This window comes from Dryobates pubescens, chromosome 32, assembly GCF_014839835.1.
Source record: "Dryobates pubescens isolate bDryPub1 chromosome 32, bDryPub1.pri, whole genome shotgun sequence".
Taxonomy (NCBI): Eukaryota; Metazoa; Chordata; class Aves; order Piciformes; family Picidae; genus Dryobates; species Dryobates pubescens.
In genome coordinates, this window is record NC_071643.1 from 9,689,947 (window position 1) to 9,705,032 (window position 15,086).

Consider the following 15,086-nt stretch of genomic DNA (forward strand, 5'->3'; position numbering starts at 1 on the left):
GATAAACATTCTGGGATGACATGGGTTGCTGGGATGAAGTGGGGTAGTGGGATGAAATATGGTGTTAGGACGAAGCCAGGACAGTGGGAAGGAGTAAGATGCTGGGGTGAAAGCAGGGTGCAGGCGTGCAGCCAGAGTGCTGGGTGAAGGCAGAGTACAGACATGCAGCCCCGAAGGATTTGTCCAGGGCAGCGTGAGCAGATCCCCGTTAACAGAAGGGGGTTGCCCTCTCGAGGGGGTTGCCGTTTGTGAAGGTTTTTGGAACAGAGGCCGCGCAAGCTGTTGCTGGCAGCGGCACCGATTACGGCAGGGCCGAGCCGGAGCCCGCAATCCGCGGCCAGGCGGAGCTTTAGAGGGTCGGAGCCGGGAGTCGGTCACCCCCGGATTCCCTCGGCACCGTACCGAGAGGGGGCCGAGGGCACCTCTGTCAAAAGGAACCGTGTAAAGGACAGCGTTTACCTGACATACCGAGAATCGAGAGAACTTTGAAACCTGAGAATTTAACCCATACCGGTGTTATTTCGCCCCAAAGCATTAACGGTTTACGTGTTCGCGGTAAACTACTGCTGCCATGACCGGGAAGCTCCGCCGAGTCTTGCTGCAGGTTCGACTGAGCGGAACACCGGGAACACCGTCTCAGCCTGTGACTACTGAAGCTCCCCTCCCTCCCACTCACCCCCCTACCCCTCCCGCCGCCGGGGCAGCGGGCACCGAGCCGGCCTCGCCGCCCCGCCAGGTGGCGCTGTTGCTCAACGGTGGCGCCGCAGCCGGAGAGGGGGTCCAGAGCCGGCTAGGTTGCCGGTAGCCGCCCCAGGTTCAGCCAGCGCGAAGGCCGCCTGCTGCTCCCCCCGCGCCGTTCCGCAGAACCGGGGCACAACGGGGAGGGCTGCTCCCAACTTTTGGGTATTTTCTCTGCCTTTTTTTTTTCGTTTGGGTTCGGACGCCATTAACGTTAAATCTCCCGGCGGAGCGCACACTTCCCGGCGGGACCCTCCTCCTCCCGGCAGGACCGTGGCCGCGCGTCCGGCACAGCGAATCCCCCAGGCCCCCGCCGCCACCCGGCCCTGCTCCGGCGACGGGGGCGTGGCGGGGGCGCGGCGGGCGGAGCGGGGAGGGCGGCGATTGGTGGCATGCGGTGACGGGCAGCGCGGCCCCGCCCCCCCGGCAATGTCTATCGCCGCCGCGCGCCCATGCAGGCAGTTATTCCACTGGGATAGAGCGGCCGGAGCGGCGGTGGCAGCGGCATGGCCGGGGTCCCGTTCTGCGCCCTCCTCCCGCTCCTCGTCGGCGTCTGCGGGGCCGTCACCGGCTCCCGGGTCTATCCCGCCAACGAAGGTGAGGCGCGTCCCGCCGCCGGGCTCCGCGTTCCCTCGGCCGGGCAGGAAAAGTTCGGTGCCCCCCAGGGCGAGCGACGGTCCCTTCGTCACTTCGCTTCTCGCTCCCCCCTTGGAGCTGGGATTGCACTATCCTGGACGCTGGCTGGGAGCTCGGCAGCCGCTGGGCTGCCCTGGCAGCGCTATGGGGTCCCGCTTCACAGCAGCACAGGTGTCGCGGGGCGGCGAGGTCCTCACTTGTCCCTAGTGTCCCGTCGCTACCAGTGCTCTCGGCCGGGACGGGCCAAGCAGCGCCGCACCGGGGAGGGTGGTTCATTAAACCGGTTCTCCTGGCAGCTATGCGCTGTTCCCCGGGGCTGTGCCGCAGCCGCGCTGCGGGACGGTTCAGCGGCGGCTCCGCGGGGGACGCCCGCATTGCATCCAAGCGGGCAGAAAGCACCGGCTCTGTTGGGGAGCTTTTCCCGGTGTCCGGCCGAACTCCCGAGGTGCCGATAAGTGACGGTTTTCTGCTCCTCAATTGCGCCTGTACTGTCCGGCGGATCTGCCGGTGTCCCGGGCGCTCCCCGGCGGAGCGCGCCGATTCCGGCCAGCTGTGCGCTGCCGCCTCCACTCTCTTGGAAGCGGGAGCCTTCGGTACCCCCCGAGATGTGCCGGGGGGATTCACCGCTCCTTTCGCGCCCCGAGAGCGGCTCGAACCCGCCGCGGAGCGAACGTGCAATTCTTCAGATAGAATCCAGAGTTTCACGTTGTTTCGGGTCGGAAATAACATTTCGTTTAGAGTTGAGGGTGGGTGCCATCGCGCTCCTCGCATGTGGAAACGATGTAGTTTCCTCGCAGGTGAACGATGTAGTTTAATATTGCCTTTGGCAGCTGGAATTTAATCTCTTTTTATTTGTCTCTTTCTGCAGTTACCTTGCTGGATTCCAGATCAGTTCAGGGAGAACTGGGGTGGATAGCAAGTCCTTTGGAAGGAGGGGTGAGTTTTTAACCGCTATCTGATCAAAAGGGTAAAGGGGGTGATTAGTAACTTTCAGAGAGTCCTAATGGCTCGATTATTGTTGATTGTGCCGAGGAGGTCAGATTTCTTCCCTGGCTTGCCGAGTGAATTACTCTTTGTTGGAGAAACTCTATACTCCCTTCGGATAGCTCTGTCATGGAAGAAGTGGAAACCAAAAGGGCAGAAAAGAGGTTTCAGGATTAGGAGATTGGTGGAGGCACGGGTTTAGATGCCTATTTAAAACCGAAATACCAACAAGAAATGTGATCTGGCGACTGAACTGGCATTCTTGACTGTAATTGTTATATCTGTGGGCTGGGAGATGTTCAGGGCAATTGCTGCTCTATTTCTGGATGAAGGAGTCGGGATCGATATACACAGTAGACTTTTTGGTGAGACGGGATGGTTTTCCTACTTCAGGGTGTAAACATCATCTGAGCACAAACTGAAGCACCCAGTGCTTGACGGCGATTCCTTGGTGTCTCTTTTCACATACTACTCAAAGAATTGTAAGAGAAGATTGTTTGAATTCACTGATACTGATGTGCTGGTCTTGATGTTCACATATCCATTGGTGGGGCTTAGAGCCACTTTGCTTATTGAGCTGCAGCAAGATATCTTTACTAATTCAGCTTGGTATTTGTGAATGGGCACCTTGCTGCTCCCTCTATGCCCCATCCTTCAGTGTGCCCAGGGCCTTTGTGGGCAACTTCTGAGTAATGCACTTTGGAGTTGGTGGAGGCTGTATTTCCTGGGATCTCTTGGGGCTTTTTTCCCCCCTTTAACCTAAGTAATTAGAAAGCCTTTTTTTTTCTTGAAGTGAACAATGTAAGAAAAATGCTGGCAATGCACACTAAAAATTCATATATACATAAAAACTCGTCTCCGTCTTTTTAGTAAGTAAAGCAACTTAGTGTGTTTGATCTAAGCCAAACTGAAAAATAGAAGATGAGGACTTGGGCACAACAAAGCACTGAATTCATCAGGAAACCTACAAATTTACTTTTTAATGTGTTCCCACTTGGAATGAGGAGGAGCAGAGCTAAGGAACCAGCAGCGAGTGGAAGGAATCCGAGGGTGCGCTGGCTGGTGATGCATTATGCATAAGATCTGAATAACCTTAACATGGGAGAATGGGGAATTGTTTTGCTCTCCCGTTGTTGGACTGGGTGAACTTGACTACGGCCCTGGCTTATGCATGCTGGGCTGTCCCCAGAACTCGGTTTTTCAGAGTGGGACGGTGATTGGCAGGCCTCTGGCAGTGCATGTCCACTGCTGATTGCAGCAATTGCCCTCGTCTTTTGACAGGGTGGAAAGGTACAGCTCTATCTGGGTGAAAATTTGGCTTTCTTCATAATCCTATCCCCTGGAAAGGTCAGTTAATGAGATGAGGTCTTTTGTATGGCTTTCCAAGGGATATCTACACTGTGTAATGAAACAAGCTAAAATACAAGTCAGTGGTGGAATTGCTGCTCAGAGGATAGCTGTATAATTATTAATGGCTGATGAATTCCCCCTTTCCCCACCATGTTCTCTGAAAGCACCATGAGAGCTTGAGAAGGAAATGTGTGCTTATTGTGGACGTGACTGGTTTCACTAAGCCCACATACGTGTGTTCTATTTTTAAGCCCACTGGTGAAAAATTTAAGAGTACATGGTCTGTTTCTGAGATACAGTGCTTGGAAAGCATTTCTTTCAACTTCATATGCTGCAGATTTATTTGAAGCAGCAGAAATTAACTCCTCTAGCTTCCTGGGAAGGTTCTGTCCTTCAGTGCTGTTTTTTCTTTAACCATATGTATCTTATTGTTTGTTAAAAAAGGTATTTTGCTATTTCTATAACACAGCATGAGGGTTGTGTGGATGAGAAGGACTGGAGATAAACACAGTCAATTAGCAGTGACTAGCAGTAATCAAATCTATCGTAGCCCTGGAGGAATTAATGAACTGCATTATAAATGTAATTAATGGTTTATGGTAGCATTTCACAGTCGAAAAGCAGGTTTTGTGCTCAGAATGTTTTAGTCTGCGTCATTACGCTGTGGGAAGAGTTGAGTTATACAAGTTGAGCTCAGCTTGAAAGCATAAAGATTTGACCACATACATGGAGCTACAAATCATGAGTGGCTGGAAATTTGGGCTGTAGTTGTTCTTAGGTCTGACAATAAAGACACAGTTAGGTTTGTTCTGTGTGCATGTGTCCATGGGATCACACCGGCTGTATGTAATGGCGCATTGAGAACCTGATCCAAACGTTCTGATTTCACAGTCAGTCCGTTGACCTCGGAGCTCTGCTTATTGAATCCTCCAGCAGCATCCTCCATTGTCTGAGTGCACTAAAGGAAATCCCATCAACAAGTATTATTTCCCCCTGCCTCTTCCTTTCTCTTGCAGCACACAATGCAGGTAGCATAGACAGACTGAAGATAAGCTGAATGGAAAGTGATGGATCTTAAAGGCAATATTGTAACAGTAAACTACCTCCATGGCAGCTTTAAATTAAACAACTGTCTCCTTCCTAACACCATGTTACTCTTTACATTGATAGATGACTTTTTAAGGTGTATTTTTTCCTCTTCTTGTGCAAAGGAGTGATGTGCTGGGTATTGATTTTACTTTTTTTTTTGGTAATCTTTTTTTTTCCCCTCCTGCTCCTTCATTTTAATTTGCAGTTCTCTAGGCAGCAAATGAAATATTATTCTTTCTGCTCCTAGTGACTCATGGTGCCAACTACTGTCATTCTATAAACAGATTCAGCTAAGTTTGGGTCTTTTTAAGTAAAAATCACTTGCATAAGAGCAGGCCTTGGGAGAAGAATGCAGGATGCCATACAAGAAGCCCCTCGACGTGAGGAAGACTTCTGTGTATCAAAGCTACAGCAGCAGTAATTCTGAAAAGCACTTTAAAGTTACTGCTGTTTTCAAGGATAATTTTGCATTGCCTGCAGACTCAGACACTGTATCATTGTCCTTAATTTATTTTTTTTAAGGAGGATTTTTCTGACCATGATGCACTGTGGGCTTTTTTAAATTCACTTCAAAGATAACTTGCCTTGAGAGCACTCTAAAACATTCTTCTGTCTGTGATAAACCTTAGAATGATTTTCGTTTTTAACTGTTGTGCTTATGTGTGCTTTCCTTTTCCAAGCCCATCTTGTGGAACTGCTGAATTAGGTCTCGTCTTTCCATACCTTCCTTAGCCTGCATGTGGTGTTCTTTCTTAATTATGCTGCCTGTTAGTTTGTCATTTTTGAAGATGCCTGAACTTGGTTTGAAGAATTATAAGAGTTTTTTAAAGCCTTAATCTTTCAGCACTCACCTATTCTGCTGATCTTTTTGAGATTTGGGGAATAGGAATTTAGCTATTTCCTGATGTTTCCTCTAAGGCAAGGTGTGTAATACTCTTCTCTCCCACCTTCCCACTGATATTTTGTTGGTATAGCAGAGTTACAGCAAGGTTGGTGGTAGACAGTTCTATCTCCATGCGCCACCTGAGTCAAGAACCCAGGCAGCTATTTTTTGCCCAACTCCAAAGTAAGGAAAGCTTGAGAGTGTCTGAGATATTGCCAGCCCAGAAAAGTAGTTGGCAGCTTAGAGAAATAGTACAGAGTGCCTTAAGAGCACAAAATTCATAGTAACGATGCCAGAAACCTGGATGTTACTCTCTCTGTTCCAGGCTGTTTGTATGACTAAGCCTTGGGTTCTCACTGATATTTCCATTTAAAATCACAGAATTGTTTTCGTTGTAAGACCTTTAAGTTTGAGGCTCCACTGTTACTTCAGCACACAGGTGGGCTCTGTGTGTTACCTGCCTTGTCTGCCATAGGGGACACACCATAGAGTTGGTGCTGCACCATGAGTCTGAAGTGTTGAATGTAGCCCAGATCTCAGCAGGGTTCAGTGGACTGTAGTGCAAATAAACATATTTGGTCAATGTGACAATTGTGAATTGGTTCAGAGGGCCCTTAAAACACATTGCTTGATTTGAAGTTTGGTTCTCTTGAATGGATTCTTCTTTCAATGTCCACGTAGTTGAGGTCCTGGCTATGGCTTGGTCTTGCTGGGTTGGTGGGTGGTGTTCATTTGTTACCCTGTTTAAAATGGTTTCCATGTGAGCTGTGGAAACGCAAATCACTTGCTCTGCAGCTCCATTGTTCCTTCTAATACCAATGTGCTTTTCCTTCCCTTTCCCTCTTGGCAGTGGGAGGAAGTAAGCATTATGGATGAGAAGAACACTCCGATCCGCACCTATCAAGTCTGCAATGTGATGGAGCCCAGTCAGAACAACTGGTTACGAACTGATTGGATTCCCCGTGAGGGGGCTCAGAGGGTTTATATTGAAATCAAATTCACTCTAAGAGACTGCAACAGCCTGCCGGGTGTCATGGGAACTTGCAAAGAGACTTTCAACCTTTATTACTATGAATCCAACAACGATAAGGAGCGTTTTATCCGAGAGAGCCAGTTTGCCAAGATTGACACCATTGCTGCCGATGAGAGCTTCACCCAGGTGGACATCGGTGACAGGATCATGAAGCTGAATACGGAGATAAGAGATGTGGGACCACTCAGCAAGAAAGGGTTTTACTTGGCTTTTCAGGACGTTGGTGCCTGCATTGCTTTGGTGTCTGTCCGTGTCTTCTACAAGAAGTGCCCGTTGACGGTACGAAACCTGGCACAATTTCCCGACACCATTACTGGGGCTGATACCTCCTCTCTAGTGGAGGTTCGTGGCTCCTGTGTCAACAACTCTGAAGAGAAGGATGTGCCAAAAATGTACTGTGGGGCAGATGGCGAGTGGCTGGTACCCATTGGCAACTGTCTGTGCAATGCTGGCTACGAAGAACGCAATGGAGAATGCCAAGGTAGGATAAGCCATATTGTGCTCTTTGTTAGGGCTTAGTCGAATGTGTAATGGAATCGGCAATGAGAGTTAATGGAGTAAAGCCAGTAATTAGCAGTCCCTGTGGGATGTGGTGGGACAGAGGGATTTGATGAAGGAGTCCAAAGGGTCCAGGTGGCAAGGCCAAGAGTTATCTAATGCAAAGCAAATGCTGCTGCCATGGTGGGCAGAAGGCAAAACGCATTTTGTAGCAGGCACCTGAATTTGAATTGGCTCACGGTGGTTACTAAAATGTGAATGGCTGTGAAACAGTGCAGTCAGAGACAAACCTCTCGTGTTAGCTGAAGTGAATTTTTGCAAAGCACAGGAAATTCTGGTGATGTCTCCTTTAGATAATGCAGCGGGCTAAGAAGCAGTTGGGGAGGGGGGAGCTGAAGTTTTAGCTGGATTATTTTCCCGCTTTGGGAAGGGGAAGTCTTTGGTGTTTTACTTGTTGCAAATTTTTAGTGCTAAACACCCTTTGATATTTGACACTGCTGCCTTTGTTAAATATTTTAATTTCTCAGAGGGTCTCTATTGTCAGTTTAATAATAGAGGTGCTAGGATACTCTTAGAAATGCTAAAAAGTCTCCACCCCACCCTCCCACACACACTATCCTGTGTGCCACGGAATTAGGGATTAAAGTTCCTATAAAAGAGAGATTATCTTGAAAAGAAAAAGCTTCAATACTACGTTCTCTTCACCTCCCCTTTCTGGAGAAAGAAGTTGTAAAAGGTTAGAAAAGGGAGTTTATAAATAAAACAGTTTGAGCCTCGGATTCTAAACTCTTGCTCATGTAGACTTAAATTAAAATCAAACTTAAATGGATTCTTGCACAGGTCAGTGGTCTTAATTTTTCTGGGTGCTGAATTGATGGTGCTTGATGGTCCTTTAGTGAGTTTGGAGCTATGTTTTGGTTCTTTGGAGGCAGACAACTTTGCTTTGTGTTTTCTTGGTGCGTTTTTCACTAGGTTGTGTTTCTTCATCTTGAGACTGAGAACTCGCTGAACAAGTAACTGCTTTTGCACTGCACTCAGTAGTCTCTCTTGAATGTCCTCCTTCATTTCTTTTAAATGATAATTTGCTGTTAATATGAACTGCTTTTTTATGCATGGAAATTAAGGTTTAGCAGGAAAGAACTGCTAAATACGAACCTGAGCATCAATTTCTAGTGCTTTTGTTACACGCAAAAAACTTAAGCGTGCCGTATCAGCACCATATTCCTGAGGGCTGTAGAGAGAGCTGAAAGACAAGCAGCATGGATGACAGGGCAGCCTGAGATAAATTACTCTGGTGTTTTGTTTTGGTTTTTTTTGTAACCTCCTGAGATGGGAACTCAAAACACCCGTGTATTGTTAAACATACGAAACTGGGGCTGTGGTGCTGACTGGGTACTACTGGGGAGATGCTGTTACTGTTTAATAGCTCTAACTCGTGGGTAAATCTTACACCTTTAAGGGCTTGTGAGAGGAGGAAGTGAATGAGGTGGGAGGAAGCATCGTGGTTTATTGCAGAGAGATTATTCTGCCTTCTAAAGGCCTATTCGGTCAGTTCTGGGTCACTCTGATTGACACAGATCTACTGTTTTTCAGCATCAGTGGCCCAGAGATGATGAGCTAATTGCCTAACAAATCCGGTGTTGTTTGGGGAAAGCCCTTGAGGTTTTGCTGGTGGGCAGTGGTGATAGTGGTCTGCTTTTCTAATTTATTTTTATGGTGTTGGACTAGACCTTGAGGCTGAATATCAGCTTGCATACCAGCTCTCAGCTGTATTCGGGGAGGTTTGGGCTCAGGACGCTCGATTCCATCCAAGTAAAATGAAGATCAGATGGTGCTGCACTTACAATGGAGATGGAACTGCTCTGTTTCCTGAGCTGTCCAGAGTGAAGTTGGCTTGTACCAGTCATTTTGAGAGGATTCGAGCCAGCATGTAATTTAAAAGCATTAGACCTATTTCATCAGTGGTTTGTTGTGGTTTCCTTCTCTCCTTTTGCCATTCTCCAGCCAGAACAGTTTGCTGGGAAGGTCCTCTTCATGGATTCATTGTGTCTAACAGAACTCTGCAGCTTGTCCTTTGGTTTCCAGTGAGACTGTTAAAGCAATTTGGCCTTTGACATGGCTGAATGAGGTTCCCCCTTTTCTTTCCCCACTTTACTTCATAGTTCAGCAAATGTTCTGCTCCAGCAGGTTTTTAGAGGAAAGGAGGAGGATGAAGTGAGGAAGATTCCTGTGGTTTTGGTATGGAGGATTTGGAGGCGGGGGGAGAGACTGAGTTGGGAAAGGCTGTAAAAGGGTACTGGGCTGGAGCTGGTGAGCAGTTTCCACCTCAATTGTTTTTCAATAAGTTGACTGTGGCAGGACAAATACAAGGAAGGGTCAGAGGTTGTCTGCTTCCTCATCCATCTTCCCTTGTGATCTTAGGGTCAGAGTTAGGATTGATTAAGATCTTAAATGTTGGACAAAAGCTCAGTAGGCAGGAATAGTTTAGGCCAGTGGATCACTTTGCACTTGTTGGGAGATCCATGGGAGACCTGAGAGCTCCCTGTGCTCTGCTGGGACCTGCTTACTGCCACACAGTCCTGGGACAGACATGCTGTTGCTTGGCTTGCCCTAAAACCTGCTTCAAGTTTTCTCAACCTTCTGATTTTTAAATAACACGTTTTCCTTGAGCTGCTTTTGCTTAATTTCTGATGCATGTGGGAAGCCACTTTGTCTAAAGTGATTCTTGTAGTGGAAGTTAATGACTCCCTGACCTTGATCAGGATTCTTAAAGAGTTGAGGCAGTGGTGTTAGAGGTATTGAAATATGGTGACAAAAACAGTTCTTCCTCTGCTATGTGATTCTTTATTTCCCCATCTGACTTTATTGACTTTGTAACTGTGAACTGATGCTAAAACCCCACAGCTTGATATTGTCTTTTCCCCTTTTTTTCCCCCTCCCCCAAACTCCTCATGTTAATGGCTGTCTATTTAGGAGAGCATAAATGTGAAATATTGTTGGTGGAACATGTGCCTCTAGTTGGGATACTCATCTCAAGGCAAAAGTAATTAGTGCTTTAGGGCAGACTTGAGACAAAGCAATTTTAAATTGCACTTGTATACATCTTTCTTATGTAAATTGTTTTGTTACACATTAATATGATGTGGTTTGGAGTTAGTTGCTGTTTCCTTATGATAAAACACATATCTTTGGAGCTCAAAGGAGGAGGGGGGGAAAACAAGTAGGAAGAGAGAAAAGATGGATTAAAGAAGCAATAGACTGTAGCCATCTGTGATGATTTTGTTGCTGTGAAGTTACAAATCTCAATTTTAGACCTGCCATTTTGTATAAATATGTGAGACAGTTGAGATTTTGACTGTGATATTGCAAAGGTTACGAGAGCCAACAGCTTTGTCTTCATCTACACTTGCTTTTTTGAGTTGTGAATTGGCCAATTGGCAGAAAATCCAGAGCCTTGTAAAATATGGCTCAGTCCTAGTTTCCTATCACTGCTGTTTTTAGAATTTTCCTTCAAACTTTGATAAGAGCATCCCTAAGAAGTAGTAATTTGAATGATAAGATCCTTCTTATCTCAGATGCTTTGAAGAGTGGCTGTGATCATTGAGAGCAGCAGTTCAGTTTACATCAGAAGGATGCAGTCTAATTATATGTTTTCTTCTGTGATAAGATTTTTGGATGGTGGGTTTTGTAGGGGTGGGGAAGTGAAGTAATTTGTGCTTTCCCATTTTAGTCTTAGACAAGTTGTGGTGTGTGTGGTGGGGGTTTTTGTCAGAATAACATTGAACAGTCTGGCTGCACAAGAGGGTAATCAGAAGGGTGACTAAGACAGAGCAGATCTGAGATTTCAGAAAGGTTTGGTTTTTTTCTTTTTCTTCCAGGTTGATTATTTTTGGCAGGGAGGAAGATAAAAAATGTACAGACTCAACATGTTACATTTTTAAAGGAGCTGAGAAAATGGAAGCTCCCAGGAGGGACATGGGAGTGGTGCTGAAACAGTCTGCCTGAACCAAATTTAGTTGGTTCTCTGCCGAAGGAATGATTTGGTTATGTTGTGTTCTTGTGTAGCTCAATAGATCTTCCAGGGGTTGATGATTTTTATACCACCTGGTGCATTTAAAAAATCTCCATTTAAACATCATTGCAGGCTCTGTTGCTTTCCTCCTCTGCGGCCCCCTCAGAAGCCCAGCTGCAGTTGTCAAGCAATTGTCCCTTCATGTATCCCTTGGAGAAGGGCTGGAATTGCTTCCTTCTGAATTCGTGGTGCACAGGGGAGCAATATCTGTTTCTTATTCTCCATGTTGCTAGTAAAAAAAAAGCAGTCCTCAGAATCAAAGCCAGATGAGCTCTTCTGGTGGTAGGAATTTCTTAGTATTTGGTGGAGCATATAGACCCTCTTCTGGGCTTCGTGTGTGTGTGTTCTTTATTTTAAAACAAAACAAACAACAACAAACAAAAAACCCCAAACACACCAGAAACCCACAACAAAACAGAAACCGACAAAAACCCCAACCCAAAACCCCAGCCAAATGAAAAACACAACCAACCATGAAAAAAACCCAAACCAGCAAGCAAAACTTTCCAGATATCTTCTGTGTGGTGACTTCAGTATTTAGGTCTTGTCTGGGTGAGGGTTATTATCTCTCTAATAATATGCTCCACTGAGCTTGGTCTTTATTGGCCTTGTGAAAAGTGATTAAAGAAATGCTCAGCAGTACACTTGAGTCTTTCAAGGCTGCCTCAAAAAGCCCCCCCCCATATTTGTGAGATAAATACCTTATCTGGTTTTGTTCCCTTATGCCACATCCTTTTGATACGTTGTGGGGAGCAGGTGAGGTCACCCCGTTTTGTGAATCAGAGACAATTAACACTCCCATGACTAAATGGCCATTTTTATGAATATTCAGAGCCTGCTTCACTTCCCTGGGAAGCAAACATGTTGGTTCTCTTCTCTTTCCTCCTGCTGGAGACTAAGGAAGCCCTCCCTGTGAAAGGGGATTGGCAGCTGTCTGCCGCTTCGCCTTTTGCATGCAGCAAAGTCCTCATTAGCATCTTTTGTATACACCCTCATGCAAAGCAGCACACCCACTTCCCCATCTCACAAAGGAGATAAGAGCTTCCTTTGGCAGTGCCCGCCAGAATCTCCTTCTGTTTATGCAGAGCTCAAAGATTTGGATTTTATGCAAATGGCTTCTGGTTTCATTTATTTATTGAATATTTTGTTTAAGAGAGACTGTCCTATTTGCACAGTCAACTCGTGGTGTCTGGAGATCTCCTCCAGACAATATCTGATTGTCATTTTTTCTGCAATCTCTGCAGCCTCTTTGCTTGCTTCAAGCGGATGTGTGAAGTGCGGCGCTCCCAAACCATGGTCTTGTCTGTAACACGATGGCTGGATGTGCAGGGAGAGCCATTTCTCTTGCTGGTGCGGCTGCAGGCCTTCTGCATGTTCACCTGTAATATCTGAAGTGCATTAAGAAATGTGGCCAGCAGGTTGAGGGATCTTCTCATCCCCCTGTACTCTGCCCTAGTGAGGTCACATCTAGAGTGTTGTGTCCAGTTCTGGGCTTCCCAGGTCAAGAGAGATAGAGAACTGTTGGAGAGTGTGCCGTGGGGAGTCCATTCCCTACAAAGATGCTGAAGGGCCTGAAGCATTTCTGATGAGGAAAGGCTGAGAATCCTGCTACTATTCAGCCTGGAGAAGAGCAGACAGAGGGAGGGGCTTCTCAATGCTTACCAATATATAAAGGACAGGTGGGGCCAGACTCTTTTCGGTGGTGCCCAGCGACAGGACAAGGGGCAGTGGAAACAAACTGGAATCTAGGAGGCTCTGTCTGAACATTAAGGAAAAACTTTCCTGTGAGGGTGCTGGAACACTGGACCAGGCTACCCAAGAGAGGCTGTAGAATCTCCTTCTCCAGAGAGATTCCAAACCCACCTGGATTTTGCAGTCCTGGGCAGCCTGCTCTGGATGACTCTGCTTTAGCAGGGAGGTTGGACTAGATGATCTCCAGAGGTCCATTCCAAAGTACACCATGGTGGGATTTTGTGACCCTGAAGCCCTTCTGTAGCTACAGCCTTAACTGGAAGAGTGATCATCTTTGGGATGTGGGATCCTTCTCTGCTGTGTATGAAGGTGTGTGCATGAAAAAAGCACTACATTGTGTTCTTTTCTCTATGTTAAGGTGTCCTGCTCAGCCCTGGTGTAGGACTCCGCTTTGCTGGGCGGGCAGCAAAGATGGACTTGGCCTGTGCTTGTGGTTTGGTGCAGTGGGGCTGGTAGCACTTGGGTAAACATGCACAAATGATCTGCTGCCTTTATTTATTGAAAGAAAATAATCTGCAAGGAAAGTTCTGCTTTCTTAAGCCTCATGATTACACAAGAACCCACATTTTGCTTTATTTTTGGTTTTAGTGGCTTTCTTTCCTTTTTAACTTTCTTTATTTCAACTTTACTTGAAATTGCCTTTGGCTTGGAATAAAGCTGAAACTCATTAAACGCTCCCAAAACACAGGCTTGCTCAGGACAGATTTGTTGAAAGGTTTATTGATGTAAGTTAGAACACATGCTGCAGAAATGTACTATACTTCTTCAAAGTCTTGCTTTTCATTTTGTCTTTATAAATCAGTGGTATGAAGTTGGGATCCCAGATCATGTTTGGACTCCATTCTATAAGAAACCAGAAGGAAAAACAAGATTGTGGGGGGTTTTCATTTTTGTTGGATGTCCAATTAGTGTTTAACTTGAAGGTAATTTCACAGGGGTAGTAAACTGCGCAGTGTGAAATCTGGTGCTGTAATTAAATGGAGGAAAGGCTCTTTAAAACAACAAAGGAACGTGCAAAAACTTTGCTTTTGTCCTAATAGTCACTCAGAAAGGGAGGTCATGCTGTTTAAAGTACAATATGGATGGGCTATTAAGGGCTGGGGGGGAGCTATGCTGTACAGTTGCATTTGCTTTGCCTCATTTAGTGGTGGGTGCCTAGAGAAAACTTGGTTTGCTGCTCTGCTTTTTTTTTTCTTAGATGTGTGGGTTTAAAGCTCATTAAAGCAACCTGTACAATTACATTAATCTGTACAAAACCACTGGAGGAGGTGGGCTCAGAAACAAGGTTTGTGTTTACTGGGGTGCAGTGTCTTGTAGGCTGCTGAGGGGCTGTGGTTTTGGCAGGCTGGGCCGTGGTGGAGCTCTGCACAGGAGGAGAAAGAGGGATGCTCTTGTGCTGTGGCAGCTGGGGCATAAAGGGAGGAAGACTAAGTGACTTCCTAGAGGCACACAGGATGTCTGGCTCAGATGAGACCAGAGGGAAGACTCAGCCCAGTGTCCTAGCTTCAAGGTGGCTTTTCCCTTCTCCATGTTGTCAAAAGGCATCAGTCACCTTTCCCTAATGAGTTCCTATCTTGCACATTGGACATCATTTGAACAAAGGCAATCGATAACTATTGCTGCTGCCTGTAGATGTGAATACTTTGTGGAGCTGCAGTACAGTGTCTTAATTACCCAGATAATCCTGTTTGCTTGTATTTTTAAACTATGGAGCACTGGGTAATTATTCAATTCTTAATAGAAGGCAAATGGCAATGTAAACAGTAATTAGGATGTTAGACTAATGTGCTTCAAAGCAAATTGGATTTTTTTCATACCGTTCAGCATGAAGTCCCAGAAAGTGAACAATTCAGTGGCAAGGAAACAAGTTCCTTTTTGTTCCTACGTTTTGGTGTTATCTCTCCTTGCCTTGTTTCTGTGAATAAGTTTGCTCCAATGATGCCTGCTCCAAAGCCAGCATCAAGTTGACAGATGTCTCCCTCCATTTGCCTACACTATCCCGTGGCTTCTGATGGGCTTTTTATCCCCTGTGGTCAGGACTTAGAGGTCAG

At 46.3% G+C, this 15,086-nt stretch overlaps 1 protein-coding gene across 1 annotated transcript in view; it reads left to right on the top strand.

The window, feature by feature from the left end:
- The first annotated feature begins 1,225 nt into the window (after positions 1-1,225).
- The window catches only part of EPHA4 (EPH receptor A4), a 108,551-nt gene continuing 94,690 nt past the window's right edge, over positions 1,226-15,086 (top strand). Inside the window, exons 1-3 of the mRNA XM_054175519.1 lie at positions 1,226-1,335; positions 2,243-2,310; positions 6,531-7,194. Coding sequence (XP_054031494.1) covers positions 1,245-1,335; positions 2,243-2,310; positions 6,531-7,194 — 823 coding nt within the window. The 5' untranslated portion in view covers positions 1,226-1,244. The remainder of the gene's footprint in view (positions 1,336-2,242; positions 2,311-6,530; positions 7,195-15,086) is intronic.